Raw genomic sequence first — 27,188 nt, forward strand, 5'->3', positions numbered from 1 at the left:
GCTGAGTGCGCCCCGCCCTGCCCAAGCCGGCCCCTTTCCTCAGGGGTCGCGCCGCAGCCCCAGGGCCCGTTCTCGCACGGGTCTGGGAGAAGCGAAGCTGTTTGCAGCTTTACCCAAGGCTGGAAAGAAGCAGGGTCCCGCCCCCGCCGCGCCCCACCCCCACCCCCGGGGCTGCCTCCAGCCGTCAGGGCCGGGAGGACAACTGGGCAGTGTCCTTCCCGGTAGACCACCGAGCCGGTGTTCTGGGGTGTCTGCCCCCCTGACGCCCATCCCGACCCCGTCCTGCCTGGGCCCTCGCTAGCCGCTGCACCTGTGGGGCCCTGGGGGCGCACCTGCCCCTCCCCTCCACTCCCCTCCGTGTCTGGGCCCTGCTCTGGGCCTGGACCTGTCTCATCCTCGGTGTCGGCCCTGGTGAAGGGGCAGCAAACCCTGCTGAGCGCAAGTCACTGCATACCCCCACATCCGCCCCAGACCCACTTCCCGTCCCTCCCAAACAGGTTCCCTCATGACCCGAGGTGAGCTCCAGGACCCCCTTTCTGTGTGGTCACAGACGGCCTGCAGGATATGTGTGTGTTCCCCGTAGGTCCCCGGGCAGCAGGGCCAGGGTTGTCCCCTGCCACTCCTTTGTGCCTGGCATCTGCAGCGACGTTCCGGAACCTTCCTAGCGGTCCCGCTGTGTGCAGGAGTGTTTGCCCTGCACACCTAGCCTCTCTCCTTCCTGTTGACCCCCAAGCCTGGTGCTGGGCCGTGCCTCACTGAGGGGCCCCGGGGAGTCAATGTGTTCATTGAAGTGGACGAGCCCAGTTAGGTGAGGAACATGCCAGCCCACTCTGTGGGCGGCTCCGTTTATTGGGAGACACAGTGGGACGCACCAAGCTCAGGGCTGGTCGGGGGCCGTGGGGTTGGCGCTGGTTGTGCCGTGGATCCAGCCGGCGGGCACAGGCAGGTGGGGTGGGCTGCAGCCTGTGGTGGGGGGCCAGCCCCTAGGCCTGGGTCTTGTCCTGGCCCTCGATGATGAGTCTGTCCGCCATGTACAGCCGTCCAACCTGCACCTGGAGAAACACAAGCCCTCAGCACCCTCCTGTGGAGTTCTCAGTGGGGGGGGGGGGGGGGGGGGGGGGAAGGGCCCACTGTCCAAACCCCAGTTGAGAGACACCCCCTGCTGCCCTCCTGGCCCCAAGGCACCTCAGCGACCGGCTGGGGTTGGTACCATGCCTGGTGGTGTTTAGGGTTGGTCCTGGGGAGCGGGCGTCAGCCCCCCTGTGCTCAGTTCAGTTCCCGAGGGGAGGGGACCAACACCCACCCGTCCCTGCCGCCTTGGCCCACCTCAGTACGGGGGCGTCCCTGCCTATCAGGAAGGCGCCAAGGCAGAAGGGGCCCCCTGGGGCAGCTCCCTGGTTCCCAAAGCAGGGAGAGGGCTGCAGCCCCACCAGTGTCCATGTTCAACAGCGTCCTCCTGCTCCTCCAGACCCCAGACTGCACCGGACACAAGCAGGTGGGAGCAGAGGGGGTGTGGGAGTTTGCAGCGGGGCAGCGCAGGCGGGACCACACTCAGATGCAGACACACACTCACGGACACACACACTCAGATTCTCACACAGACACACTCAGATTCACATACACACCCACAGATACACACTCAGATGCACACATTCACATACTCACACACACTTAGACTCAGTCACTCCACACTCCCATACATATTCTCCCCCACACCCCACACTCACACTCACACACACACTCAGAATCAGACTCACTCCACCCTTATACACTCATCCAGAGCTGCAGGGGAGAGAGGGGGAGAGGCAGGCAGGCGTGAGACACCAGTTCCTGGGCTGCGCAGCCCACGGGCAGTTCGAGAGGACAGTGGGGTGTGGTGGGGGCGTCCACCGTCTGTCCAGCAGGTGTCAGCGGGGGCTGTGGTGGGAGCTGCAGTCCAGGATGGAGGCTGGAGTCCCTTTGTGCTGCAGAATTGTCCTTCTGAACAAACCCGCTGCAGTGCTTGGGGTGCGCAGGGCCTCCTCGGCCCTGGCTGCCAGACGGGCAGCTGGGGACCAGACGCCGGGGTGGCGGCCGGTCGGCCTCATCACCTGGTCCTGCCTGCCCACGCACAGACTTCAGGTCTGTCGCGGTCTCAGGCACAGGGCAGCTGCTGCAATCAGACAGGCTCAAAGGGGAAAGGGGAGTCCCTGAAACACTCCTCACCAGGCCCGGGGGCTCTGCCACGGGCTCCCGCAGGGGCTGCAGTACCGTCTGTGGGCCGGTGTGCAGGACAGGTGTACGGACAGATTTGGGGGCGGGGGGGGGGGTTGTGCAGGACAGGTGTGTGTGTGGGGTTGGACAGGTGCACAGACAGCACCAGTCCACATAAACAGCATCAGTGCGCGCAAACAGAGCCGGTCCACTCAAACAGCCAAACGCTGCCCCCAGGCTGGGAGAGAAGCAGTTGGGGGGCAGAGGGGTGAGAGTCGTGGTGCCCTGGGCCTCATGGCCGTGACGGAGCACCGGTCGCATTTCTGTGGGAGGAAGAGCACCTCTGGCAAGTCTCCATGCCTGGGGACAGCACAGGCAGCTCCGGGGCAGGGCAGGAGGGGCCGCGGTGAGCAGACAGAGAAGCTCGAAGTCAAATGGAAATCCCAAATGCTGTGTGCAGAAGCTTCTGGAATGGGCCCGGCTGCCTCCACCTTATTGAGGGCCACAGCAATGGTGCAGGGGACAGAGCGGGGTCCAGGCCCGACAGGAGAAGCAATGCCTTTCCCCAGGGGAGGGACTGGGGGTCTGCCCCACCCCCAGCTCAGTGGTGTCTCCCAGGGATCCGCAGCAGCAGGTTCGGGTCCTGCAGCCATAACTCCAGGGCCCAGAGCAGGCTAGGAAGAACCCTCGGGAGGAGAGAGGCGGCGTGCGGGACAGTGACACTTGACAGCCCCCGTTACTGGGGCCCAGAGGGCAGGTGAGGAAGAAGCCCACAGCTCAGCGCCAGGGAGGTGCGGGCAAGCTGGGCTGTCCGTGGGCCTGAGACCCCACAGCCCCACTGACTGACAGTGGATACAGCTCAAGGGCACATCCCTCGCTGGGCTTGGTGGGAGCATGTCCCCCTGACTCACTAATGAGCACATTCATGTGAGACGCAGTACGCCCGCAGTTCAGGGTCCGGCCTTCCTCAGATGCAAACAGCACAGGGCGGCTGAGACACCAGAGACACAGGGTTTGGTGGTTGGGACCTGGTCTCGCATTCCAGGATGCTCTCAGGGGCAGCAGGGCTTGGGCCTGACCACATGGGTTTCCACCCTCATTTCTCCTCCATTTCCTCTCACAAGGGGCAGTCTGCTGGGGACATGTCAAAGGTCTTCCACAAACGGCAAACTGGCAGGCGGGGGCAGCAGAGGCGCTTTTGAGCGTCTGAACCTGGGCTGGCCCGCCGAGCACTGGGTCCTTCCCACCCTGACACAGCGTCAGCTCTGACCAGCTGCCTCCAGGGAAACATCCAAGAGTTGCTCGCTGGCCGAGGGGGACAGTGACCCTCCAGCCAGCCCAGTACCAGGGCCTTTCCGTGAGTGGGCACTCACATGTCCCTACCAGAGGCACCATGTGCTCCAAGGGGCCCAGCCTCTTCCCTGCAAGGTCTGGCTCTGGCAACTCCAAACTCGGAAGCACTCCCAGTGGGGTGCACCCTGCTGGACAGAGAGAGCCGCGTCTGGGCAGTGTGGACCCCACGGCCGCCATCCCGACTCCCTCCATGAGGCTTTTCCTAGACTCTGCGCATCAACACTGCCTCTGGTCTCTGAACTCTGTCCAGGGTCAAGCACGGACTCGAGGCGGCCAGTCCCACGGGAGGCCCCATGGGAGGTGTGAACGAGGCCACAGACAGCAGCCTGGCCACGGAGGGGCCCAGGCCCGGCTCAGGAACAAGAAGGCAGTGAGCTCAGGTGAGAGGACGGCCGGCGCCCAGGCCCCGGGGGCCCAGGAGAGCTGGGCAGAGCTGTGCCCTCCAGAACCACAGGCCCCGGGTTCTGGGTCCAGGACACCATGACGCGCAGGCGAGGGCACCCTGTCTCGGCCAGTCCCGTGGGAGGGGCCCTGAGCTCCCCGGGGTGCGTGAGGGCAGACACCCTCCGACTCAGTGACCAGCACCTGGGGGCGCGTGAGGTCCCCCAACCGCGGCCCTACAGACCCCCCCAGCCTACCTGGCGCTGGATGACCCCCAGGTCCCGCCGGGCCCTGTCCACCAGGCTCTGAATCTCCCTGGGGTCCCGGACGCTCTTGTGCTCCCGGAAGGCGTCTCGGATCCTCCTGAGGGCGTAGGTTCTGCCAGGGGAGGGAAGGGTCAGCGCAGGCCTGTCCGCTGCGCCCCAGGGCTGCTCACGCGTGTGCCGTCCGCGCGGTCCCGGGGCCAGCGCGCGCCCAGGCACCGTCTCTGCGGACAGCGCAGCCCTGCCCGGCACAGCGAGGCGCGAACTGCCGGACACCGGCCCCGACCCGCGGACAGCCGGACAGCAGGATGGCCGGACGGCGGGGCCCGCGGACAGCCGGACAGAAGGACAGCCCGACACCGACACCGGCCCCGGCCCCGGCCCGCCGACGCACCGGTAGCTGTAGGCGCCGAAGCGGCGGCCCTCGCGCAGCAGCGCCCGGTACAGCGCCAGCACCTGCGCGCGGGACGAGGCGGCCATCGCGGCGGCCGGAAGTGCGGGTCCTCCGGCCGCGCAGGCGCGCGGCGGGCAGCCACGGGCGGGGCCGTCCCTCTCCCCGCGCCCGGGACGCGTCGCCCTGGTGACCAGCGCGCCGCCCCGCCCCTTCCGGCCCCCGTGCCCTTCCGGCCTATCCCCGCCCGCGCTCGCCTATCCCCGCCCGCGCCCGCCCCGGCCCCGCGCCCGCCCCGGCCCCGCCCGCGCCCCGCCCCCTGGCGCGCGGCTGTCCGCGGCGCCGCCTGAACGGCAGGGCGCCGTTTCCGCGGCGCTCGGGCTTCGGGCGGCCTCCGCCGCGCTCTGCGCCCGGGCTCCGGGCGCGCGGGCCTGGAGGCGCGCGCTGCGGGGACCGGCGCGGGGGGCCCGGCCCGCCCGGCGCTCCGGCTCCGCTCCGGGCGGCCGCCGGGTCCTCCGCCGCGAGGCCCCCGGCGCCAAGATGGCCGCGCCCGGCAGGGTGAGTGCCGCGCGGCGGGCGGGCGGGCCGGGGGCGCGCGGCGCCCGAACCCCCGTCGGCCCGGAGGTCCGCGCGCTCGGGCCCGAGCTGGGGCTTGCGTTAGCCTGGGCGCCGCCTCCTCGCGCCGGCCGTGGGGGTCCGTGCCCCGAGGTTACCTTGGCGCGTCCCCGACCCGGGCGCAGCGGCGCGTGGAGCAGGCGCCCGCGGGGCCCGGGGAGCGCGGCCCTGGGCGGGGGTGTCCGGTGCGGGAGGCCAGCAGCACCGGGGTGGAGACGGGGCTGCGGGGACGCGCCCGCCCCAGTTGGCCCCGGGCCCGCAGGAGCAGCCGCGGCGCGGCAGGAGGGCCGCCGGGCTCCCGTGCGGGTGCCCGCCCCCCGGCCCGGCCCCCCGCCCGCGGCGCCGGAGTCCTGCTCCAAGCCCGACGCCGCCCCTCCCGCGCTCGGACCGGCCCTGTGAAGGGCAGCTCCCGTGCCCTCTGACCTCAGCGCCCCGTGACGCGCTGAGGCCGTCCCTGTCGGTCCCGTTTCTGGGGAGCAGCCCCCATGACGGTTGGGTGCAGGTCGCGGCCTCCTGCCCGAGCCTCAGGGGCTGCTGTGTACTCTGCAGCGGGGCGGCAGCGCCACGGGACTGTCACGACCCTACTTGGGCCTGCCTCCAGAGCTGAGGCTGGGGTGGAGATCTTGGTGGGGCCTTTGGGGGGACCCTGGGGCCTGGGGAACAGTGGGTCTGGGAACCCTGGGTATCGGGACCGGGTTGTGGGGGCTGGGGACACGAGCCCAGGGCCACTGGGGCCTGCAGCTGCCCTAACCACGTGCCTCTCTCCTGCAGAGCTGAGAGCCAGCGGCAGCTGCCATGGGCTCCCTGAGCAGAGCAGCTCCGGTGTGGGTGCCCCTGGCCAGGAGGGCCAGTGGGGTGTCCCGAGGTGTCCGGAACCCTGGCCCAGGTCCCCCGCCCGCGGACCCCGAGCCTGCGCTGGAGCTGCTGGGCTGCTCGTACCCACGGGACGGCCTCAGCAACGTGCCCCGCCGGGTGCTGGCGTGCGTAGGCCGGCACCTGCACCTGCAGCCCCACCACCCGCTGTGGCTGCTGAAGGAGCGCGTGAAGGCCCACTTCGACCGGCACCACACGGCCCGCGCCGGGGCCCCTCTCTTCTCCCTGCATGACAACCTCAGCCCCGTGGTCACGCCCTGGCAGAACTTCGACAGCCTCCTGGTGCCCCCCGACCACCCCAGCCGCCAGCCGGGCCACAGCTACTACCTGAATTCGGACCACATGCTGCGTGCCCACACGTCCGCACACCAGTGGGACCTGCTGCGTGCAGGCCTGGATGCCTTCCTAGTGGCGGGCGACGTGTACCGGCGTGACCAGATCGACGCCCACCACTACCCTGTCTTCCACCAGCTGGAGGGCGTGCGCCTCTTTTCCCGGCACCAGGTGAGCGGGAGGGCAAGCAAGGGGTGTGTGCCACACACACTCTTGTACACACATGCACGCCCACTCACATGCGCACACATGCACGCCCACTCAACACGCACGCCCACTCACATGCACACACATGCACGCCCACTCACACATGCACACGCATTCACACACACATGCACACCCAAGCACACTTGCATGCCCTCTTACACATACATACACATCCATGCACACACTCACACACATATGCACTCCCACTCATGCACGCCCACTCACACATGCACACACTCATACGTGCACACCCACTCACACATGCACATACAAACGCCCACTCAGGTGCACACACATACACACATTTATGCCCACTCACATATGCACACATGCACGCCCACTCGCACATGCACACTCGCACACCCACTCACACATGCACACACAATTCACACCCACTCACACATGCACACCCAAGCACACACTTGCACGCCCTCTCACATATGCACACCCACTCACACACGCACACACACATGCATGCACACACTCACGCACACATGCACTCCCACTCAGATGCACACACATACACACATGCATGCCCACTCAACATGCACACACGCACACTCACTCACACACATACTCACACATGCACGCCCAAGCACGCTTGCACATCCTCTCACACGTGCACACACATGCACACACACTCACATGCACACACTCAAACACATGCATGCACACACACGCACATATGCACTCCCATTCTTGCATGCCCACTCACACATCCAGATACAAATGCCCACTCAGATGCACACACATACTCACACACGTGCATGCCCACACACACTTGCACACACATACATACACATTCATACATGCACACACATGTGCATGCCCACTCAAGTGCACACACACGTACACTCACACAAGTACGCACTTGCACTCACACTCACACATGCACACACATGCTGACCCACTCACATGCACACATATACACACAGACTGACACTCCCACATGCACACACTGACACACATATGCATGCACACACTTTCAGACACATGGATACATACTCATACACATGTGCACACACTCACACATATTCATATATACACTCACAGTCATTCGCACTCACCACGTATATACACACTCACACATGCACACACATTCACACATGCACACGTACTCATGCACATGTGCACACAATACTCTCACACATACACTCATTCATATATGCACACACTCGTTCACCTTCATTCACACGTACACTTACCACACTCACACACACATCTATGCACACTCAAACTCACACATATACACGTTCATATACACATAAACGTACATACATTCACACTCAAATTCTCACACTCTCACATATACACACCCAGTCAACCGCTACCATACACACATTCATACGCAAACACACACGCTTATTCTCACACACACTCTCATGCACATATTCCCACACATTCACACACACACTCAAAACACATATATACACACTCTCGTACACACATACACTCACACTCATTCACATTCAAACTCATATAAATACTCACATGTACACACACTCGCTCACATACACACATTCATATACACAAACACACCCGTTCGCACACACATACATACGCTCATTCGTACACACATACACTCACATACACATTCACACACAGCATCGCATCAGAAGTGTAATCTGTAAACTGGAACTGAAGAATTAAATCAAGTTTGACAAATTCATAATTACAGTAATTTTTTCAGTAACGTGAACCAAAAAAAAAAACAATGGCTTAAACAGTGAAAGGTACATAAACATAGGCGGCCTGAGAACCCTGATTGTTGGGCTCTGTTTATGGCTGTTTGTATTCCCTCTGTGTGGGGCTTTTGGGTCCCTGCCCGCATGGCACTCAGGGACCACGTGGCAGCCTGACCTTCCCGTCCCACGAGCCTCGGCTCGTTGGTGCTTGCGCGTGCTGAGGAGGCAAGGAGACACTCCGCTGCCTGTAAGGGCTGAGGCCGGGGAGACCCCAGCCCTGTCTCCTGCACGTGGACCCACCCCACTGCTGCGGCCAACAGCAGACTTACAGGCACGTCGTGGCTGTCGGCTTCGCCCTCGGTCACGAGCATCCATCTTCCACATTTCACCTAGTGACCCAGGAGTAAAGCAGGTCCTGTCTGGTGACATCTCCTGCCTCCCTTGTGATCGATTGAGCACCAGGAGAGACGAGAACATTCTCTGCTCTCGCGTGCTCGGGAAACGTCTGGATGGGGTCGAGCGGTCCCGGCTTCCGGGAGTCTGCAGCAGCCAGGCCCGGCCAGCAGGGGGCGCTGTGCCAACGTGGTGAGCCCGCGGCTCCCTCACCATCAGCACTTGGGGCCAGGCTGCAGGGCCGGGAGAGTTGGGCAGCGTGGGAGGAGGGCCAGGACCAGGCGGGTGGACATGGGCACATGGGCAGAGTCTTGTGGGGCCTGTGCCCTGCCTCTTCTGGACAGCTGGAATTTGCCCAGCCAGAACTCCCCCAGCAAGAGGGCTGGAACTGCACAGCCAGCTGCGCACACCGACGTATGTCGGCACACCACACACACAGAAACCATACACATGCACACACATGAACCCATGCATACATGCAGGTACATGTTTGCCACGAGCGCATGCAGCTACTACACGCATGTATACAGGCACACTACATGCGTGCACGTGCATGCATATGTGCACGCAGGCACAATGCACATGCATGCGTGTGCACACATGCATATGTAGAGGCACGTGCATACTGACGTGTGTGCGTACACAGACATGTGTGACTTGTGCGTGCGTACGCAGACATGCCCACAGGCACACTGCGGTTCGGGGAGGGGGGTTCGTTGTGAATAAAATTCCTGGGAGTAGAAGCCTGGTGAACCCAAGATCATGTGTGCGAAGCGGCAGGGGTAGGCCGGGCTTTGTCAAGGTTTTCAGAAGTTGTGGAGGGCCTTTGGGGTGCCGAGGCTTCTGGAAACGCCCACAGACCTGTGTTTGTAGCTCCGTGCTCCATTTTATTGCACATTGATTGAGATTTTCATTTGCCGAAGAAGAGCACATCTCAGTGCTGCGCCGACCCACCAGAGGGAGCCCCTGCAAATCCTCTGTCTATTTAATCGGATTTGGAAATTAATTGAGAAGCTCACAGCTGGCCCAGTGCTCCGAGGAGCTGTTTTCCGATTGTCTCTGGAGGCGCCTGGCTGCAGCGCCTGTGTGTATTCCTTCTCCACGCACAAAGCCGCTCTGGCCAGCCGGCCTTGTCCAGAGTGGCCACCTGAACCCTGGGCCTGAGCGTGATGCCTCCAGCCACCCCCAACCCTCCCGCAAGGAGCAGCATGCGAGCTGCACCACGCCAGTGCTCTGGTTTGGACTAGCAGCCTGTGGGCTGGGCCTCACGGGGCCCCATCTCCCGTGCCTGGTCCCCAGGAGGAAGGGCTCCCAACCGGTCAACCTCTCTGTGCTTGGGCAGTGGCGTGGGGAGCAGTGGCCTTCCAGAGCATTCTGAGCTTGTCTGCGTCCACGTATGTGAGTGTGTGTGCGTGTGAGCATGTGTGCACGTATGCATGTACATGTGCGTGCACTTTGCGTGCATGTGCCCGTTGTTCCTGTGCCTGTGCATGCGTGAGGCGCCATCTTTGCCATGCTCCCTGACTTCTCGTGCTCCGAGCGTCTGCATTGTGTGTGTATCGGTTCCTGTGGTGCGCACACGCCCCAGCTTGTCGCCAGTGGTCAGTGTGTCCCTCCCCGCAGCCCTGGACTGCTGCAGCGTGTCCACGCTTGCTCGTCTGTCCCGCCCAGTGTCCGGCCTCTGCCCGCACCTCTGAACAGGGCCTGTCCGTGTTGGCCTCTGGGGTCACTCTGACGCCCTGGTTGTTACTAGCAGGCAGACTGTTGGTTCTGCGGGGTGTTTCGGTTCTCAGGGTGTAGCGTCCTTGAGAACTGGCACAGAAGCGTCTTCTCATGCATGACCGCTCGGCCACAGACGCTTTAGCTGTGAAGGTGCTGGACACGCTTCATTTCCTGCGCAGGGTTTTCTGTGCACCCAGGTTGTGTGGCTGTGGTACAGGACATGTCCCTGGGTGGCCAGGGAGGACAGTAGCCAACGATGCCCGCCTCACGCCTTCCTCTGAGAGCCTCTGAGAGTTCATCAGTCACGACCCCCCGGGTGGGAGTCAGCATCTGAGCCCAGGGGAGCAGCCCGGGGCCACCATGGGCCAGAACATTCCCCACCCACAGGCCAGTCCTTCAGGGCTGGGCAGTGTGGCCAGTGATTGACATGCAGAAGCAGAGGGGCAGAGAAATGCCCGAGTCGAGGGGTAGAGCTCGTGTCTGTTACGAGCTCCTGGCGGCAGGAGGAGGTGTGAGCAGGTGAGAAGCCTAGAAAGGAGGCAGCAGGGAGGAGCTAGCCACCCACTGGACAAGCACGAGCATCCAGGACTGCAGGAGACTCCGTGGACGGTGCCGCAAAGCTGGCAGCTTACGGAAGGTGCAGGAAGAAGAGTCGAGGGAGGGAGGCCAAGGCAGGGGCCGTGGAGCATGACCTGGGGGCCCCCTGGTCCCATCCTAGCCCAGGAGAAGAGGGCACAGTGGTGACTTGCAATGGCCACAGGCGTCTCCCACACGGTGACGGAAGCACCCGACAGATTCAGGCCAGTCTGGGTGAAAGTGGGTAACATTCAATGACATTAAGTCGAAAGAGGAAGTAAGGAATGTCGAAAACAACAAGAGAAAAAGCTCCTGTTACACACACGTCCCCTTTAATACTATAAGCTGGTGGGCGGGGGGGGCTCACTCCTGGCTCTGTGCTCAGGGTCACTCCCGGCTCTGTGCTCAGGGCTACTTCCTGGCTCTGTGCTCAGGGCTCACTCCCAGTTCTGTGCTCAGGGCTCACTCCTGGCTCAGTGCTCAGGGATTACTCCTGGCTCAGTGCTCAGGGCTGACTCCTGGCTCTGTGCTCGGGGCTCACTCCTGGCTCAGGGCTCACTCCCTGCTCTGTGCTCAGGGCTACTTCCTGGCTCTGTGCTCAGGGCTCACTCCTAGTTCTGTGCTCGGGGCTCACTCCTGGCTCTGTGCTCGGGGATCACTCCTGGCTGGGTTTGGCTCTGTGTGGTGACTGGATGACACTGGGGTCATTCTGTCCCGTAGCCCATCTGACCCCAGGGAGCGCTGCACCCTGCTGTGTCTGCGCCTGGAACACTGTTCCCACGAGCTTCTTTCCGGTTCACAGCTGTTTGCTGGTGTCCAGGATGGGGAGAGCCTGCGGCTGTTCGAGCAGAGTGTCCGCTCACCCGAGAAGCAGGAGGCACACACCATGGAGGCCACCAAGCTGGTGGAGTTCGACCTGAAGCAGACGCTCACCCGGCTGATGGCGGATCTCTTTGGAGCCGGTGGGTGTGGCCGTGTCCTGGACCTCAGCTGGGCACCCGCCCAGAGGCAGGGCGAGGGTGGGCCAGGCTGTGGTGCTGTGGGGCTCCCGGAGACAGAAGCGGCAGTGTCGTGGGATGAGCCAGGCGCTGGTGTGAACCTGAGACGCCCGTCACACTGCTGTGCTCTGAGCAGATGTGCGCCCCCATCACACTCCTGTGGTCAGACTCAGTGACTGCCCACAGTGACCAGGAGCAGTGTCAGATGCATCCTGGGTGGCTCCCATGGAGCATTTGAAGTCCTTACAGTGAGTGTTGACAAAGAGGATTGCGTCCAGTCCCGGGAGGCTCTGTCCCGCCCTGCCCGGCCCACCTGGGACCTGTCTCCCCCATGCCCTTCTCTGCCCTCAGGCCCAGGTAGCCACAGCCATTGGCTCCGGCCTGGACCTGTGGCAGACACGTGCGTGGTGCCATCTCTGCAGCCAGAGCTGGGCCCTACAGTGCATCTGGGCACTGAGATCACGACCCAGGAAGCCTGGGTCAGAGAACACACCCATAGCCCGCCCAGGTCAGCAGGACGTGGGGACACCCAGAATGAAACCCCCTGGTCTGGACGTCCAAGTCTCCTTGCTCAGCCTCTGCACAGCACATGGGGTGCCCGAGGGCTCTGCCTGCCCCTGTGTGCACTGTCCTGGCGGGAAGCAGAGGCTTTTCCACTGGAGCTCCTGCCAGCCAGGTCAGCCAGGGCCCCGGGGCCTGGCCTGAGGTGCTCACTGAGGCGTCACTGGCTGTGCTCAGTGGCACCTGTCATTATTCAGTAGAAAGTTGTTTTGATTTTTTATGTGTACTGGTGAAATTTTGCTGATTTTATTGACCTGTCGGTTGGTTTTTAGGCTGCTCCTGACTCTGTGCTTGGGGTCCTCCTGGCCTCCCACACGCTGGGCACGCTGCAGCCCACTGTGCCTTCCCCCACCAGCTGGTCATCTTGTTTGACTTGTCCCTGCTCTATGGCCCTCACGTGCAGATGGGTGAGGTGGGAGGGGCTGCTCTGCCCCGTGTCAGCCCTGGTGCTGGCGGGTGTGAGCAGACAGTCACTGATGTCTCCCCAACCCCAGGAGCATGCCCTCTCACCGCACTTCCTCTGCCCAGTGTCAGCCCAGGGTTTATGCAGCTGCCTCGTGGCCTTCCTGCTGGAGAGACACCCCCAGGCTTCCTGGGTCATGATCTCAGGCCTCCCTGAGGCCCCTGGACGTGGTCTTTGAGGGTCAGGCTGCTGCTCACACCGCGTGTTTCCCATTGTCCCATAGGACTGGACGTCAGGTGGGTGGACTGCTACTTCCCCTTCACGCACCCCTCCTTTGAGATGGAGATCAACTTCCATGGAGAGTGGCTGGAGGTCCTGGGCTGCGGTGTGATGGAGCAGAAGCTGGTCGATTCGGGTAAGAGCCACACCTGTCTGTCGTCTCCAGGACTTGGGTCCTGGAGTCCTTGTGCACATGCACCTGGGCTGCACGTTCCTGGCTCCTTCTGACGTGCCCCTGTTCTGCCAGAGTCATTGCCACGTGGCGGGCCTGCTCTGTTGCTGGATGCTCCTGACTGTGCAGATTTGGTCTCATGATCTGTGGGTGTCCTAATGGTCTGTAGGTAGTTCTCGTGGGCAGTGGGTGTATTCTCGTGGGCTACGGTGTGTTCTCGTGGGCTGTGGGTGTGTTCTCGTGGTCGATGGGTGTGTTCTCTGTTCTGTGGGTAGTTCTTGTGATCTGTGGGTATGTTCTTGTGGTCTGTAGGTATGTTCTCTGTTCTGTGGGCAGTTCTTGTGGTCTGTGGGTAGTTCCCGTGAGATGTGGTATGTTCTTGTGGTCTGGGGGTGTCGTGGGCTGTGGATGTTCTCATGTTCTGTGGGTAGTTCTCATGTCTTTGGGTGTGTTCTTGTGGTCTGTGGGTATTTTCTCTGTTCTGTGGGTATGTTCTCTGTTCTGTGGGCAGTTCTTGTGGTCTGTGGGTAGTTCTCGTGAGCAGTGGTGTGTTCTCATGGGCTATGGGTGTGTTCTCGTGGTCTGTGGATGTCGTGGTCTGTGGGTAGTTCTTGTGGTCTGTGGGTGTGTTCTCTGTTCTGTGGGCGTTCTTGTGGTCTGTGGGTAGTTCTTGTGGACTGTGATGTGTTCTCATGGGCTGTGGGTGTGTTCTTGTGGTCTGTGGGTGTTCTCTGTTCTGTGGGTGTGTTCTCTGTTCTGTGGGCAGTTCTTGTGGTCTGTGGGTGTGTTCTCTGTTCTGTGAGTAGTTCTCGTAGGCTGTGGTGTTCTCTGTTCTGTGGGTAGTTCTTGTGGGCTGTGGGTAGTTCTCGTGGGCTGTGTGTGTTCTCTGTTCTGTGGGTAGTTCTCGTGGTCTGTAGGTGTGTTCTTGTGGTCTGTGGGTGTGTTCTCTATTCTGTGGGTATATTCTCTGTTCTGTGGGCAGTTCTTGTGGTCTGTGGGTAGTTCTCATGGGCTGTGGGTGTGTTCTCATGGGCTGTGGGTGTTCTCTGTTCTGTGGGTAGTTCCTGTGGTCTGTGAGTGTGTTCTTATGATCTGTGGGTGTTCTCTGTTCTGTGGGTGTGTTCTCTGTTCTGTGGGCAGTTCTTGTGGTCTGTGGGTGTGTTCTCTGTTCTGTGAGTAGTTCTCGTAGGCTGTGGTGTTCTCTGTTCTGTGGGTAGTTCTTGTGGGCTGTGGGTAGTTCCCGTGGTCTGTGAGTGTGTTCTCGTGGACTGTGTGTGTTCTCTGTTCTGTGGGTAGTTCTCGTGGTCTGTAGGTGTGTTCTTGTGGTCTGTGGGTGTGTTCTCTATTCTGTGGGTATATTCTCTGTTCTGTGGGCAGTTCTTGTGGTCTGTGGGTAGTTCTCATGGGCTGTGGGTGTTCTCTGTTCTGTGGGTAGTTCCTGTGGTCTGTGAGTGTGTTCTTATGATCTGTGGGTGTTCTCTGTTCTGTGGGTAGTTCCTGTGGTCTGTGAGTGTGTTCTTATGATCTGTGGGTGTTCTCTGTTCTGTGGGTAGTTCTCTTGGTCTGTGGGTGTGTTCTTGTGGTCTGTGGGCGTATTCTCTGTTCTGTGGGTAGTTCTCGTGGGCTGTGGTGTTCTCTGTTCTGTGGGTAGTTCTTGTGGGCTGTGGGTAGTTCTTGTGGGCTGTGGGTAGTTCTTGTGGTCTGTGGGTGTGTTCTCTGTTCTGTAGGTAGTTCTCATGGGCTGTGGTGTGTTCTCGTGGGCTGTGGGTGTTCTCTGTTCTGTGGGTAGTTCTCATGGTCTTTGGGTGTGTTCTTGTGGTCTGTGGGTGTGTTCTCTGTTCTGTGGGTGTGTTCTCTGTTCTGTGGGCAGTTCTTGTGGTCTGTGAGTGTTCTTTGTTCTATGGGTAGTTCTTGTGGGCTGTGGGTGTGTTCTGTGTTCTGTGGGCAGTTCTTGTGGTCTGTGAGTGTTCTTTGTTCTATGGGTAGTTCTTGTGGGCTGTGGGTGTGTTCTCTGTTCTGTGGGGAGTTCTTGTGGTCTGTAGGTAGTTCTCGTGGGCTGTGGTGTGTTCTCGTAGGCTGTGGGTGTTCTTTGTTCTGTGGGTAGTTCTCGTGGACTGTGGTGTGTTCTTGTGGGCTATGGGTAATTCCCGTGGTCTGTGGGTGTGTTCTTGTGGTCTGTGGGTGTGTTCTCTGTTCTGTGGGTGTGTTCTCTGTTCTGTGGGTAGTTCTCGTGGGCTGTGGTGTGTTCTCGTGGGCTGTGAGTGTTCTCTGTTCTGTGGGTGGTTCTCATGGGCTGTGGGTGTGTTCTCGTGGGCTGTGGGTGTTCTGTTCTATGGGTAGTTCTCGTGGGCTGTGGGTAGTTCTTGTGGTCTGTGGGTGTGTTCTCTGTTCTGTGGGTAGTTCTTGTGGGCTGTGGTGTGTTCTCGTGGGCTGTGGGTGTTCTCTGTTCTGTGGGTAGTTCTCGTGGGCTGTGGGTGTATTCTCGTTGGGGCCAGCTGCCTGAGTGCCTCACACTAGTGTCCTTCCTGGCTGTTCATAAAGCAGGGCCAAGCTCTTCTGTCTGCTGCTGAGCACTGTGCCCCCGTGGCATCCTGCAGTGACAGTGGCAGCATAGTGGGTTGCCTCGGGCTGCCCTGCAGATAGTCGCTGCCCTGGGTGGCCACCATCTTGTGGAGGTGGCAGGACACTGGGTCTTGGTTCTGCAGCTTGAGCTTGGCCATCTCCTGGGGCCACGCTCTGTCAGACTTTGCTCAGTCTCAGCGGTGCATGGCTGCTTTTGGCCGTTGCTCCGTCCCCTCTGCCCCGAGGCCAGCTGGGAGTGGGTATCTGCGGGCTCCGTGTGTAAGTGGTGTGGGGGGCAGAAGGGAGGGGCTGTGCCCCATCAGCCCCCACAGGCTTGAGCAGTGAGGTTGGGGCCCTCCAGCCCGCCTCCTGCTGACCACATTGTAGGGATGGGCAGCGTGGCCACGTGTGGTCAGGTCACAGGAGGGGCACAGATTCTGGCCCCCCTCCGGGGGGTGCCCCTTCCCACTAGGAACTTCACATGCTGCCAGGGGCACCCGGCAGTCCTGGAGGGCCAGTCCCTGAGAAGAGGGGCACCGGCAGGCCTTGGTCCAACTCCCAAGACACAGGCAGGGACAGTGGTTGTCTTCTGGGGAGGCCCAGGAGACGGCTGCTCCCCAGAGGCCATCCCCTGGGCCAGCTCCCTTCCCGGGGCCGGGTGCCTGCCAGCAAGTTCCAGCCGCAACCTTGAGCACCGGGTCACCTTGTCCTTCACCCAGCGCCTGGGTTCCACCAAGTGCTGGCTCTAGAAGGATGAAGGGTCCCCAGGCAGAGCGAGACCTGGGGGCTTGGCCCTGAGCTGCACATTCGCAGAGTCTCGGCTGCTGCTGGGCGGGGCCGGTGTGACCCCCTCTGGGCCTCACTGTGGGGCAGCCGCCAGGGCTTCTCCGGCACCAGGCCTGGGGTCAGTCTGGAAGGGGCAGGACAGCCTGTGGGCGGGCAGAAGGGAAGGAAGGGGAAGTGGGCTGGAAACAGCGGGACCCGCAGGACTGTTGGGCCAGGCGGCCGTGCTCATGTGGACGGGCTCTGCCCCTTGGCTGAGTGACTGGGGGGACACAAGGGCCAGCAAGAAGAGGCTCTGCTTCCCTCTGCGCAAATGCCACCATGTTCCCGCACCAGAGGTCAGTCAGACAGTGGCCTAGTGGCCACGCACCAGACGCTATGGGCGAAGAGCCTTGGACTGTCCAGCCTGGAGTGGACAGGGCCAGCCATCTGCTCCGTTTCCATGCTGTCTCCCCACCCTGCCTCACGTCTCTCCTCCTCTCCCACACTCTCCAGAAGTGACGCCACGGTGGTGGCAGCTCCTTCCCGCCATCAGGCGCCAACCGTCCCATGTCCATCAGCTGGCCTGAGGCCAGTCACTGACCGTCCCATGTCCCTCAGCCTCCCTGAGGCTAGTCACTGACCGTCCCGTGTCCCTCAGCCTCCCTGAGGCCAGTCAGTGACTGTCCGTATCCTTCAGCCTCCCAGAGGCCAGTCACTGACCATCCCATGTCCCTCAGCCTCCCTGAGGCCAATCACTGATCATCCGTGTCCTTCAGCCGCCGTGAGGCCAGTCACTGACTATCCCATGTCCCTCTGCCGCCCTGAGGCCAGTCACTGACCGTCTGTGTCCCTCAGCCTCCCAGAAGCCAGTCACTGACTGTCCCATGTCCCTCAGCCTCCCAGAGGCCAGTCACTGACCATCCGTGTCCCTCAGCCTCCCAGAGGCCAGTCACTGACCGTCCGTCTCCCTCTGCCTCCCAGAGGCCAGTACAGACTGTCCTATGTCCTTGGCTGTCGGGCGCCAAGACTCAGGCCAGAGTCTGTGCAAGTCAGGGTCACCTGTCATTGCCCAGTCGGCCAGCACAGGTTTGACGAGTCCAGTCAGCCGCTCTGCCTCAGCGTGGAAGTGAAGCCACAAGCCCCGTGTGTCCTGCTGTCCCAGTTCTGAGGATGGCCCCTGAGAGTCCGCGCTCAGAAAGCTAAGTGTCCAGGCCAGGGTGCGTCTGGGCTGGGCTCGGCAGCCCGGCCTGACTGTCCACGTGTCCAGGGAGGGTGGGCTGGCGGCCCTGCTCTCTGCTCGGCAGGGGTGGGGCCGTCTGGGGGCTCGCCTTCAGCAGCGGTGCATTCTGGATCATTCTGACCTGAGGGTCCCCCCTTGCTGCTGACCCCTTCTTCTGTGGGTGCCTTATTTGTGGGTTGTTTTCTTTTTAATCTTCCTAGATCCAGGCTCCGCAATGGTGGGGTCTGTGGCTTATTTATTTAATTTCTAGTCCCCAACAGCACCTGGGTCCTGGGCACAATAAATATTTAATAGGCTGAGATGAAGAGAGCTGGGGCGTGCGCCGGAGAGCTGGAAATGAGCTTATGGCTTCCATTCCCTGCCCCTAGGGGAAACTGAGTCAGAGAACAATAAATAACTCACTTGTCCGTCTTTGAGGGCGCAGGAGGCTGTGTGAGGGCCAAGCCACGGCTCCAGGAGGCCAGCGTGACCCTCACGGCGTCCCCCCACGGCTGCCGGCGGGGGGGGGAGAGTGTGCTCGTGCTGTCTGCGTGCACTGGGGGTAGGCTGAGTGGCTGTGAGCTGAGGTCTCCCCCTGCGGCTGGAACCACCCGGCCCGAGTGGGCAGTGAGGTCTGTCCTGGCATTCCCAGGCTGGGCTGCGTGGCCCTGAGCCCCGGAATGCAGCATCCTAGCCCATGGGGCCCTGGTGTGGCTCTGTCCGTGGCTGCCCTCTTGAGCTGAGTCTCCTGGCCTGGCCACGGGGCTGGTGGCCGCATCTGACAGGCAACGGGCATCACTAGCCAGACTTTGTCTTGGTCCTCTGGTACCCTGTCCCTGTTCTCTGGCCTGTTCTCACCGACATGGCCTGGACGAGACCCCGTGAGGCTGTGCACAGAGCAGGGTCCCCCCATGTCCTCAAAACATGTAGGACACTGTGGACCCTGAGCCTACCTCACAGGTTGCTTTTCCTGGTCTCTCAGCCAAGTCACGCTGACACCCCCCGGTGTACCCAGTGGCACTGTCACTAGGCTGGGCGCATGCTGGGCTGGGCCATGTGCTGGGCTGGGTGTGGGCTGGGTCACATCAGGGCTGACTGTGTGTTGGGCACACGACTCGGCCCGCTCTCACTTCCCAGGCTTGTTGTGCTGTGGGCACAGTTGATGCTGGGTGCCCTGCTCTGGGGACTCGGTGCCCCCTGCTCCAGGCTGCTCCTGCCGGCCATGGCCTGTGTCTCCCGCCTCTTCCTCCTTCCTCCCGTCCTTGGGCAGTGGCGGGTGCCAGCTCCTGCCTGCCTCTCCTGTGTCCAGAGTGGCTCTTTCAGTTTTTCCCTCCAGGAGTGGTGAAGGCGGCCACACCCCGTCCTGAAGGTTCCCCCCAACCTTCCGCCATGCTCTGGGGACCCCCAGCCAGGCCCCACCTGCAGGCACCCACGTGCCATCAGGCTGTTGCCACGGAGACTGGGACCCACAGGGAGCCCACAGCCCCTGGAAGGGTAGGGGGCCTAGGCCGCTAATGATGGCCTCCACTAATAGGATTGGGGGAGGGCCCTGCTGGACCCTTCTGGAAGCTGCCCCCCCCCCCCCCCCCCCCCGCCCCCCCCGCTCCCGGTGCCTGGGGATTTGTCGAGCATATGCGAAGCTGTTAATGATTGAAAAATTACCACAACAATTAGTCACGGCTGGCCGGAGGCAAGACGTCTGTGATGGACAAGGTGATTAAATCGGAGGTGACAATGAAGTTTTATGGGCAGGAGGGTGCCCCGGGGGAGGTGGGCCCCGGAGCTGCTGGTCCAGCTGGTGGGGCTTTAATCTGACCCTGGATCCCAGCCTGATTAATCCTGGCTTTATTGCACCTTTCAGGAGCCCCTTATTTACATCTCCCTTAATTCTGCAGAGGCGTGACTGATTAGATTCTGCCCCTTTCATGTTTTTTAAATTTAAAAGTCAGGGCTCCACATTTAATGTGGTGTTTTAGGTGGTCGGACACAATTATCTCGTAAAATCTGAGCAGACACCAGACAGAACATGTCCGGATTGCCCACAGCTGAGTGCCCCAGAATAAATATTGGTTTGCGGTGCCTGCCCCACTGCCGGCTCTCACTGACGCCTGCACGAGAGGCACTCGCCTGTCAGCACACAGGTCGTACGCGGGACAGGACCCTGGCCGGCCGAAGCCCGCGTTGGCGTTTGGACAGACTGCGTGCGTGTGCGCGAGCACACACGCACACACATGCACACATACATTTGCACGCATGCACACACGCACACATACACTTGCATGCATGCACACACACAAGCGCACACACAAACACACACTTGGAGCCCAAAGGGGAACGTTTGCCGGCTACAGTGTGCTCGTCTGCGGCCTATTTTTAACTGGCTTTTCCCACCGTGTCTGAGTCTTGCTTCATGTGTCAGCTTTGCTGGTATTTGCATTTGTGTATAAAACACTGAACTTAAAGAATGCCAAGAGGGTGGAGGCACAGCCTTCAGCAGAGCCTCTCACACAGCTCGGAAAGGCGCCTGGGGAGCCCCAGGGCCAGGACCACCACCACTGCCTGCCCACGGGAGTCAGGGAGGGGTGTGGGCCGGAAGGGTATAGGAGGAAGGGGTTGGGGGAAGGGTGTGGGGGAGATAGGGAGGTGGGGGGAGGGTGTGGGCAGGAAGGGGTGGACACAGGTGTAGGGGGACGGTAGGAAGCAGGGGTGGGGGGCTCCCTTGTTGAACCTCGCTAGAGGCTCCTGCACACCCAGACGGCAGAACTCGGCCTGCGTCTGGGGAGACAAACCCCACCTCCACCTCCCTGCCCTGCCCACTGGAGCCTCCAGCCTGGCAGTGGGTGCGGGTGCAGAGCTTTGAGTGCAGAGGTGGGTGCAGGCACTGTGGGCTCAGAGCCCTGGGTGCCCCATGCTCCGTGGGGTTGTCCAGTACAGGAGCACTATAGGCCTGGGCAGCTGAGCCCCCCCCACCCCCCACCCTTCTCTGGCGGCAGCACCTGCGTGCAGGGGGCCATCCCCCTGCCGCTGAGGCGGGTCCCGCGTGGAAACTTGTCAGCGCCAGAGCACGTGGCCCAGGGCTCAGGCACGACGGGCGTGGTGGGAGGGCCGGGACACCTCCCCAAGATGCAGACGGCAGTTCAGTCAGGCAGCGCAGCGTGACTGCCGGGCCAGCCCCCACTCCCCCGCTGCCTGCTCCTCCCCCCTGCTGAGCCTGACTCCCACGGCCGGGCCATCGAGATGGCTTCCGGGGAGGCTCCGCGGCGTGGCTGGCCTCCTGGAGCCGGTGCAGGCAGGCTGCTCTAAGGCCGTGCTTGCGGTTGCTCAGTGTCACTGGCCTGCCCAGGGACAGGAGGTCCATGCTGTGGGCCCAGAGGGCCGGGCAGGGGTGGGGCACAGCGGGAGCGGGCCCAGGCCGCAGTGCTGTGGCGCGAGAGGACTGGGCCGTGCACGTGCATGTCATGGGTGTGCACTCAGGTGTGAGCACGCGTGTGCGTGAGTCACTGTGCGTGTGCAGGGGGCTAGTCACTGCCGTCCTGTGATCCCGCCCCTCCCCGTCCCGTCTCTGCACCCTGCACAAACGTCCTGGCAGGGGCATCCTCGAGCCTCCTCCCGGTGCCAGGGAGCCCGCTCCCGCCTGCCCGCCACATGGTGGTGTGGCTGTCGGCCAGTCAGCATGCGAGAGCCCGCCCCCGCTGCCAGCTGCCCCCCACACGGGGCTCTGACCCCCAGGCATCACGCCCGTGGGTCCCCGCTCCGTGGCCCCGCCCGGCCTGTCCTCGGCCCCAGCCGCGGCGCTGGGCTTCCTCCCCTTCTCCGAGGGACGTCTGGGAGTCAGGCCTGGCCAGGCCGCATGTGGGCTCCTGGCGTCACCCAGGGCCCTGCCGAGGCGCCCGCCCACTTCTCTGTGTCTTGGGGCGCAGTGTCCACCTGCGGGCAAGGCCAGGGTGCCCTCCTGAGCACAGGTCGGTCACGGTCTAGGCAGAGCCCTGCCCTGCCTGCTGCTTCTGCCTCCAGGGCACTGCAGCTTGGTGGCCGGCTCCAGCCTCCTGGAAGCACCATTCTACCGGGACCCTGGGCAGCCCCGGGCACTGCGCTGCCATCTCGGCCCATGGGGGGGGGGGGGCCACGTCGGAGGAGGGTGGCTTCAGTGGACTCCTCCTGCCCAGACCGCCCTCGGGCCCCAGGAGCTGGACACGTGCCTGCAGAGGGCCTGGCCGGGCTCTGCCTCCTGGGCTCCTGTCTGTCACCTGCCGTGGCCGTGGCTGAAAAAGCCCCTTGGCTCTGGGGCACTGCGGGGTCAGGAGTGGGGCCGCCCCCGGCCACGGCCCAGGCTCTGTGGGGAGGCGCCTTCTCCCGCCTGCCCGCCGGCCGTCCTTGCAGCCGCTGTGCCTTTCCTCCCCTTCTCCCCCCTTGGAGAGCCTCTGGACTCCCAGTGGAACCCGGAGAAATTGTACAAGGGCTTTTGATGGCCTGCCGGCCGGCTCCGATAATTAAAAGTGAATTGAAAGGTGAGCAGGGCGCTGTGGGCCGAGGGCCTGGGCCGCGGCTGAAGGGAACAAGGAGAGTGTGAGGGGAGCTGGAGAGGCGGGGGCCTCTCCAGCTGGGACCACCCGCCTCGGCCCCGCTCTGCCACACTCATGTTCAGAAGACCTGTGTCTACCCAGGGCTGGCCAGCGGCTCGGAAGCCAGCTCCTGGCACCTCCTATCTGCACACGCAGCAAGCCGGGCCCTGTCTCCCCTGCCCTGCAGAGACCGCCCTCCGCATACTGCCCGGCCAGAGCCTGGTGCCCCCTCTTCCCCAGCATTCCCGCCCACACGGCCCCCGGGGACCCCCCGGGAGGCTGCAGGGGCCAGAGAGCAGGTGTGGGCCGCAGGCTGGATGCAGGCAGAGGCCATTGGTGGCCCCACAGTGTGTAGACCCCAGAGTCCAGGGTGCCCGCGTGTCAGAAGCTCTGGTGGCGCACGCATGGGTGCTCGTGGCATGGCGTGGGGTGTCCCCACTCCTGACCCCGCAACGCCCCAGAGCCAAGAGGCTTTTTCAGCCACGGCCACGGCAGGTGACAGGAGCCCGGGAGGCAGAGCCCGGCCAGGCCCTCGGCCCTTCTCCCAGACAAGCTGGCACATGCGTGTCCCTGTGCCTGGCTGGGCGGCCTTGGCCGGGCCGTGCGTGCTGGGCCCCGCGCCCTCAGTGCCCGCCTTGTCCCCGCAGCTGGTGCCCAGGACCGGGTCGGCTGGGCTTTCGGCCTGGGGCTGGAGCGGCTGGCCATGATCCTCTACGACATCCCGGACATCCGCCTCTTCTGGAGCCAGGACGAGCGATTCCTGAAGCAGTTCCACGTGGCACACATCGACCAGGCGGTCAAGTTCCAGGTGATCCCCAGCCCCAGCAAGGCCACATCGCGGGGGGTGTTGTGGGGGTCCCCGGGAGCTGCCCCAGCCTTCGGGGGCAGGAGCAAGTGGGCCGAGCCCTCGGCCCACAGCGCCCTGCTTCACCTGCCACGGTGAAGGGGCTTTGCTGGGTCCTGTGGGTGTCGGTGTCCCCTGCGGCCACGGCCACCGTGCCCCGTGCCCCCAGTGATTCCCCTGCGGTGTAGAAGCCGATTCCCTGGCCTGTGGGCCCTGGTGGGCAGCTTTCGCCACCCAAGCCATTTCCCCTGTCCTGCTGCTGAGGTGAGAGCTCAGTCCAGTGGCAGTAGAGCCACGACTCAACCGCGTCTCAGCATCGGCTCAGGGCCTGTCCTGACATGGGGGCCGCCCGCAGGCTGGGCCGTATGGGGAGGGAGGAGGCTGGAAGGGGGGCAGGGAAGATGGGGATGAAAGTGCTTGAAGCCCAGTGAGCTCTCCAGCGGGGCGGGCCGGGCTGTCTCCACGCCAGCCTCTCTGCCCCTCTCTGGGAAGCTGTGCTCACGTGCTCCCGTGTCCGTCTGTCCAGCGGGAGCAGCCCCAGGGCTCCCAGGAGCCTCCTGCCTGTCTTGGCTCTTCCTTCAGAGCTGTGTGGGCCCCCGAGCACGTCAGGAGCCAGATGTATGGGGAGAGTATCACGGCGGCCCCTCACCCTGCTGAGGTGTGGCCACTGCTGGCCCTCACGGATGCCGGACGTGCGTCTCCTTCTTGGAGAATCAAACTCACCTTTGCCGCTCGATGCTCCGAAGCCTTTCGTGTCTGCAGCGTTAAATCCGGGCTCGAGCCCTGACTGCCCGCTGATCCCCGAGCCTGGAGCAGCTCCAGGCTCTGCCCCCGCCACCCCCCCCCCCCCGGCACTGCTCCCGGGGCCACACTGCGGGGCGGGCAAGGCTCTCCTGCGTCTCAGAGTGTGGCCCCTCTGGCTGGGCCCTCGGGAGGCGTGGGGTCAGAGGACAGGTCAGGCAGGGCTCCCCAGGGGCGTGGACACGCAGGGGCAAGGGAGGGCGCTGGCCGGAGCAGCCTGCGAGTGTTGGGTGAAGCCTCATAGCAGAGAGATGCCCGTGGACCCCCACGACTTCCAGCGTAGCAGAACCCGGAGACAGATGTCAGAGCCACACCTGTCTCTGCTACCCTGCCAGTGCCAGACCCCACCTCCACCATCACCCCCACCATCTCCACCATCACCAGCATCACCTCCATCACCACCACCATCACCTCCACCACCTCCTCCATCACCTCCCACTTTCACCATCACCTCCACCACCTCCACCATCACCTCCACTATCCCCTCCACCGTCTCCACCATCGCCTCCACCACTTCCACCATCACCACCATCACCTCCACCATGCTTGTGCTGGGGCTGGCAGGTCCTCTTGTTCTAGCAGGGGGCAGCGTCTTCAGGGCAGGTGGCTCCACAGGGGACACCAGGTCGGCCAGGAGAGCCCGTGAGAAGGATCCAAGTACTGGCCGTTGGGCCCCCGGAGTCACAGAAGACACACAGGTGCTGAGGTGGCAAGTCTGGGGTCCAGCTAGCTCCCTGGACGTCCGTCCAGGCTCATCCTGCCCGGGTGTTGTGTCCTGAGGCGAGCGTGCTCAAAAGCGCCCCCCCCCCCATGTTGGGGCCTCCGGGGGTGCTCTTCGAGGGCCAGCACAGTGACCAGCAGAGCTGACAGCACGCCCAGTGTCAGACGCGGGCTGTGAGCTACCCCTGGCACGTGGGCAGCCATGGGACCCAGCCTGGGGATCCTGTGTGTAGACGCGACCTGGTGGGCTTCTAGGCTGCAAGCCAGAAGCTGGTGGGGGCAGGGCAGGTGCAGCGCCTGCATGGGCCTGCGGGGGCGCTTCCGCCACCATGCCCCCTCCCCACACCCCCAGGAAGCGCCATCCACACAGAAAGGTGAGACCCCTCCCTGGCCTTTCCCAGCTTGGATCCTGGGGGTGGGGTGTGAGTCTGAAAAAGGCGATTTGTTCGCCACCGGCTTGGAAACCGGACTCTGGTGGTTTTCGGGGTAAATTGGACTAAATGAAGTAGATGAACTACCATCATGTAAAATTACAGCCTGATTAGCTCTGATCTCGGAAGCCTGCTTGGCATCCCGTCACGGATCTGGGCACGCTTCTGGCGCAGCCTTTGTTTGGGGTCTCATGCCATGGCCGCCGGGCTGGAGTGGCCGAGTTCCCTCCCCTCCCCCGGCGGCAGACTCCTCGGCTGCCTGTATCTGGTTTCAGACGCAAACTCGGTCCGTCGGTGGTCCCATCTGCCGCGCTTCTCACCGTCTTCTGTAGGGTCACGAGAGCTCATTTGCCCCCCGGGAGAAGCAGCCGGATGCGCTCTGGTCTCCGGAGGGTGATTCGCACCTTGTCTCTCTGGGCTTGCTGTTGATTCGCACCTTGTCTCTCTGGGCTTGCTGTTGCGGGCAGCTCTGGGACCCGCCAGGGCGTTCTTGCTGCGGGGTTCCTCGTTACTTCCTCCCAGTCCAGTCATTTCTTCTGCCTTTTAAGAAACCTCAGGGACTGCGTCTTTCCCCGAGACCTCTAAGGTTCTCTCTCGGCCCTCCAGGTTTATTTCATCTGGCTTGTGTCCGGTTCTCTTGCCTTTTAAAAGAGGCTTCGAAGGGCCACCTGTACCTGGGCTGGGCCTGGCTGCTACCATGTGAGCCCTGGGGGCACCGGCCTCTCACCCTGGGTTAGAACTTGGACCATGGACACTGGCCCTCCAAAGCCCCCCGCACGGGGGTGGGTCGGAGCAGCCGCAGCCTCGACACTCGGGCCCCGCTCAGCTGGGGCTGCACTGACCCCAGGTTTGCTGCTCTGTGTGTCACTGGCCATGCATCCGGCTGTGCTGCTGGCCCAGCTCCATGGGGACTGTCACTGCTGGCCACTGACGAGGGCAGCTGGGTACAGGCTGTCCCCAGTAAGCACAGCCTGGACCACCCATGCCCTGACCAGGACCGTGCAGGGCCCCCAGGGCTCCCGCAAACAGGTCCTCTCCGCCTTCCCTGGAGGGTCCCGGTGACAGCTGCAGGGCCCGGCTCCCTGGCTTGTCTGTGTGGGTGTGAGCTTTGTCCAGGCTCCCTGCCCCTCGACTCGCGATCTCGGGCGGGTGGGGCTGGGCCAGCACCCTCCTCTGCACCCACAGACACCTCCCGGTACAGCCCCTGGGAGGTTGTCAAGAGGATTCTGGGTCCTTTCTGTGAGAATACATGCATGTTGTGTACACAGGCGTGCCTGGATGGGTGCACGCAGGTCAGCGTGTACCCAGGTATACATGTGTGTGCGCGTGTGTGGCCTGGACTTTGCCCAGCCTGATGGGGGAGGGGTCTTGTGGCCCCTCACAGTGCAGAATCTGCACCGTCCAGGCTCTGGGTAGAATTGGGTGGGAGCTCGCAGACCCCACCTGGGAGCTCTCAGCTGGGGGCCCCAAGTCTGCGTGGACGGTCGGACGCAGGAGTCGGCACATCTGGTGACATGTCACTGTCCTGCAATGGCCAGCCTCGGGCGGGTGGCTCGGTGGTGGCTTCAGCAGGGCAGGGGACATCACGCCTCCTGCTGGGCAGATGCCTCATTGGAAGCCTTCCTTTATAAGGGTTACTTAGCGGCCCAGTTCTTTATTTTAATAATTAGAAATGCGAGCAAATAATGACTGCTAATTGAGATATAAATTCTGACAAGCTCCTTACTTTTCCATTAAAATGGCTTCCTGGAGGTACCGCAAGCCGAAAAGGAATCGCCTGTTAATTAAATCTGGACTTTCCTCCTCCGGCGCCCAAGTGGAGCAGGATTGAAGTGGGTGCGTTTGAGTTGCACGTTGGTGGCTGTGTGTGTGACGGGGCTTGGCCA

At 62.6% G+C, this 27,188-nt stretch overlaps 2 protein-coding genes across 3 annotated transcripts in view; one reads left to right on the top strand and one right to left on the bottom strand.

The window, feature by feature from the left end:
- FARS2 (phenylalanyl-tRNA synthetase 2, mitochondrial) overlaps window positions 1-27,188 on the top strand; it is a 60,973-nt gene that overhangs the window by 26,559 nt on the left and 7,226 nt on the right. The window contains exons 1-5 of one of the 2 annotated variants that reach the window (XM_056108489.1): window positions 5,090-5,139; window positions 5,968-6,573; window positions 11,788-11,947; window positions 13,231-13,362; window positions 23,154-23,314. In XM_056108489.1, coding sequence (XP_055964464.1) covers window positions 5,992-6,573; window positions 11,788-11,947; window positions 13,231-13,362; window positions 23,154-23,314 — 1,035 coding nt within the window. In that variant the 5' untranslated portion in view covers window positions 5,090-5,139; window positions 5,968-5,991. Of the gene's footprint in view, window positions 1-5,089; window positions 5,140-5,967; window positions 6,574-11,787; window positions 11,948-13,230; window positions 13,363-23,153; window positions 23,315-27,188 lie in introns of those variants that run through there. The other variant, XM_056108491.1, reaches the window with a different exon arrangement.
- On the bottom strand, window positions 857-4,741 carry LYRM4 (LYR motif containing 4). The gene is made up of 3 exons (XM_056108493.1): window positions 4,585-4,741; window positions 4,185-4,305; window positions 857-1,052 (listed from the first exon to the last, which is right to left on the bottom strand). The coding sequence occupies exons 1-3, from the start codon at window positions 4,668-4,670 to the stop codon at window positions 984-986; spliced, it is 276 nt and encodes a 91-aa protein (XP_055964468.1). The 5' UTR covers window positions 4,671-4,741; the 3' UTR covers window positions 857-983.

This window comes from Sorex fumeus, unplaced genomic scaffold (assembly GCF_029834395.1).
Source record: "Sorex fumeus unplaced genomic scaffold, SorFum_2.1 ptg000218l, whole genome shotgun sequence".
NCBI classification, from domain to species: domain Eukaryota; kingdom Metazoa; phylum Chordata; class Mammalia; order Eulipotyphla; family Soricidae; genus Sorex; species Sorex fumeus.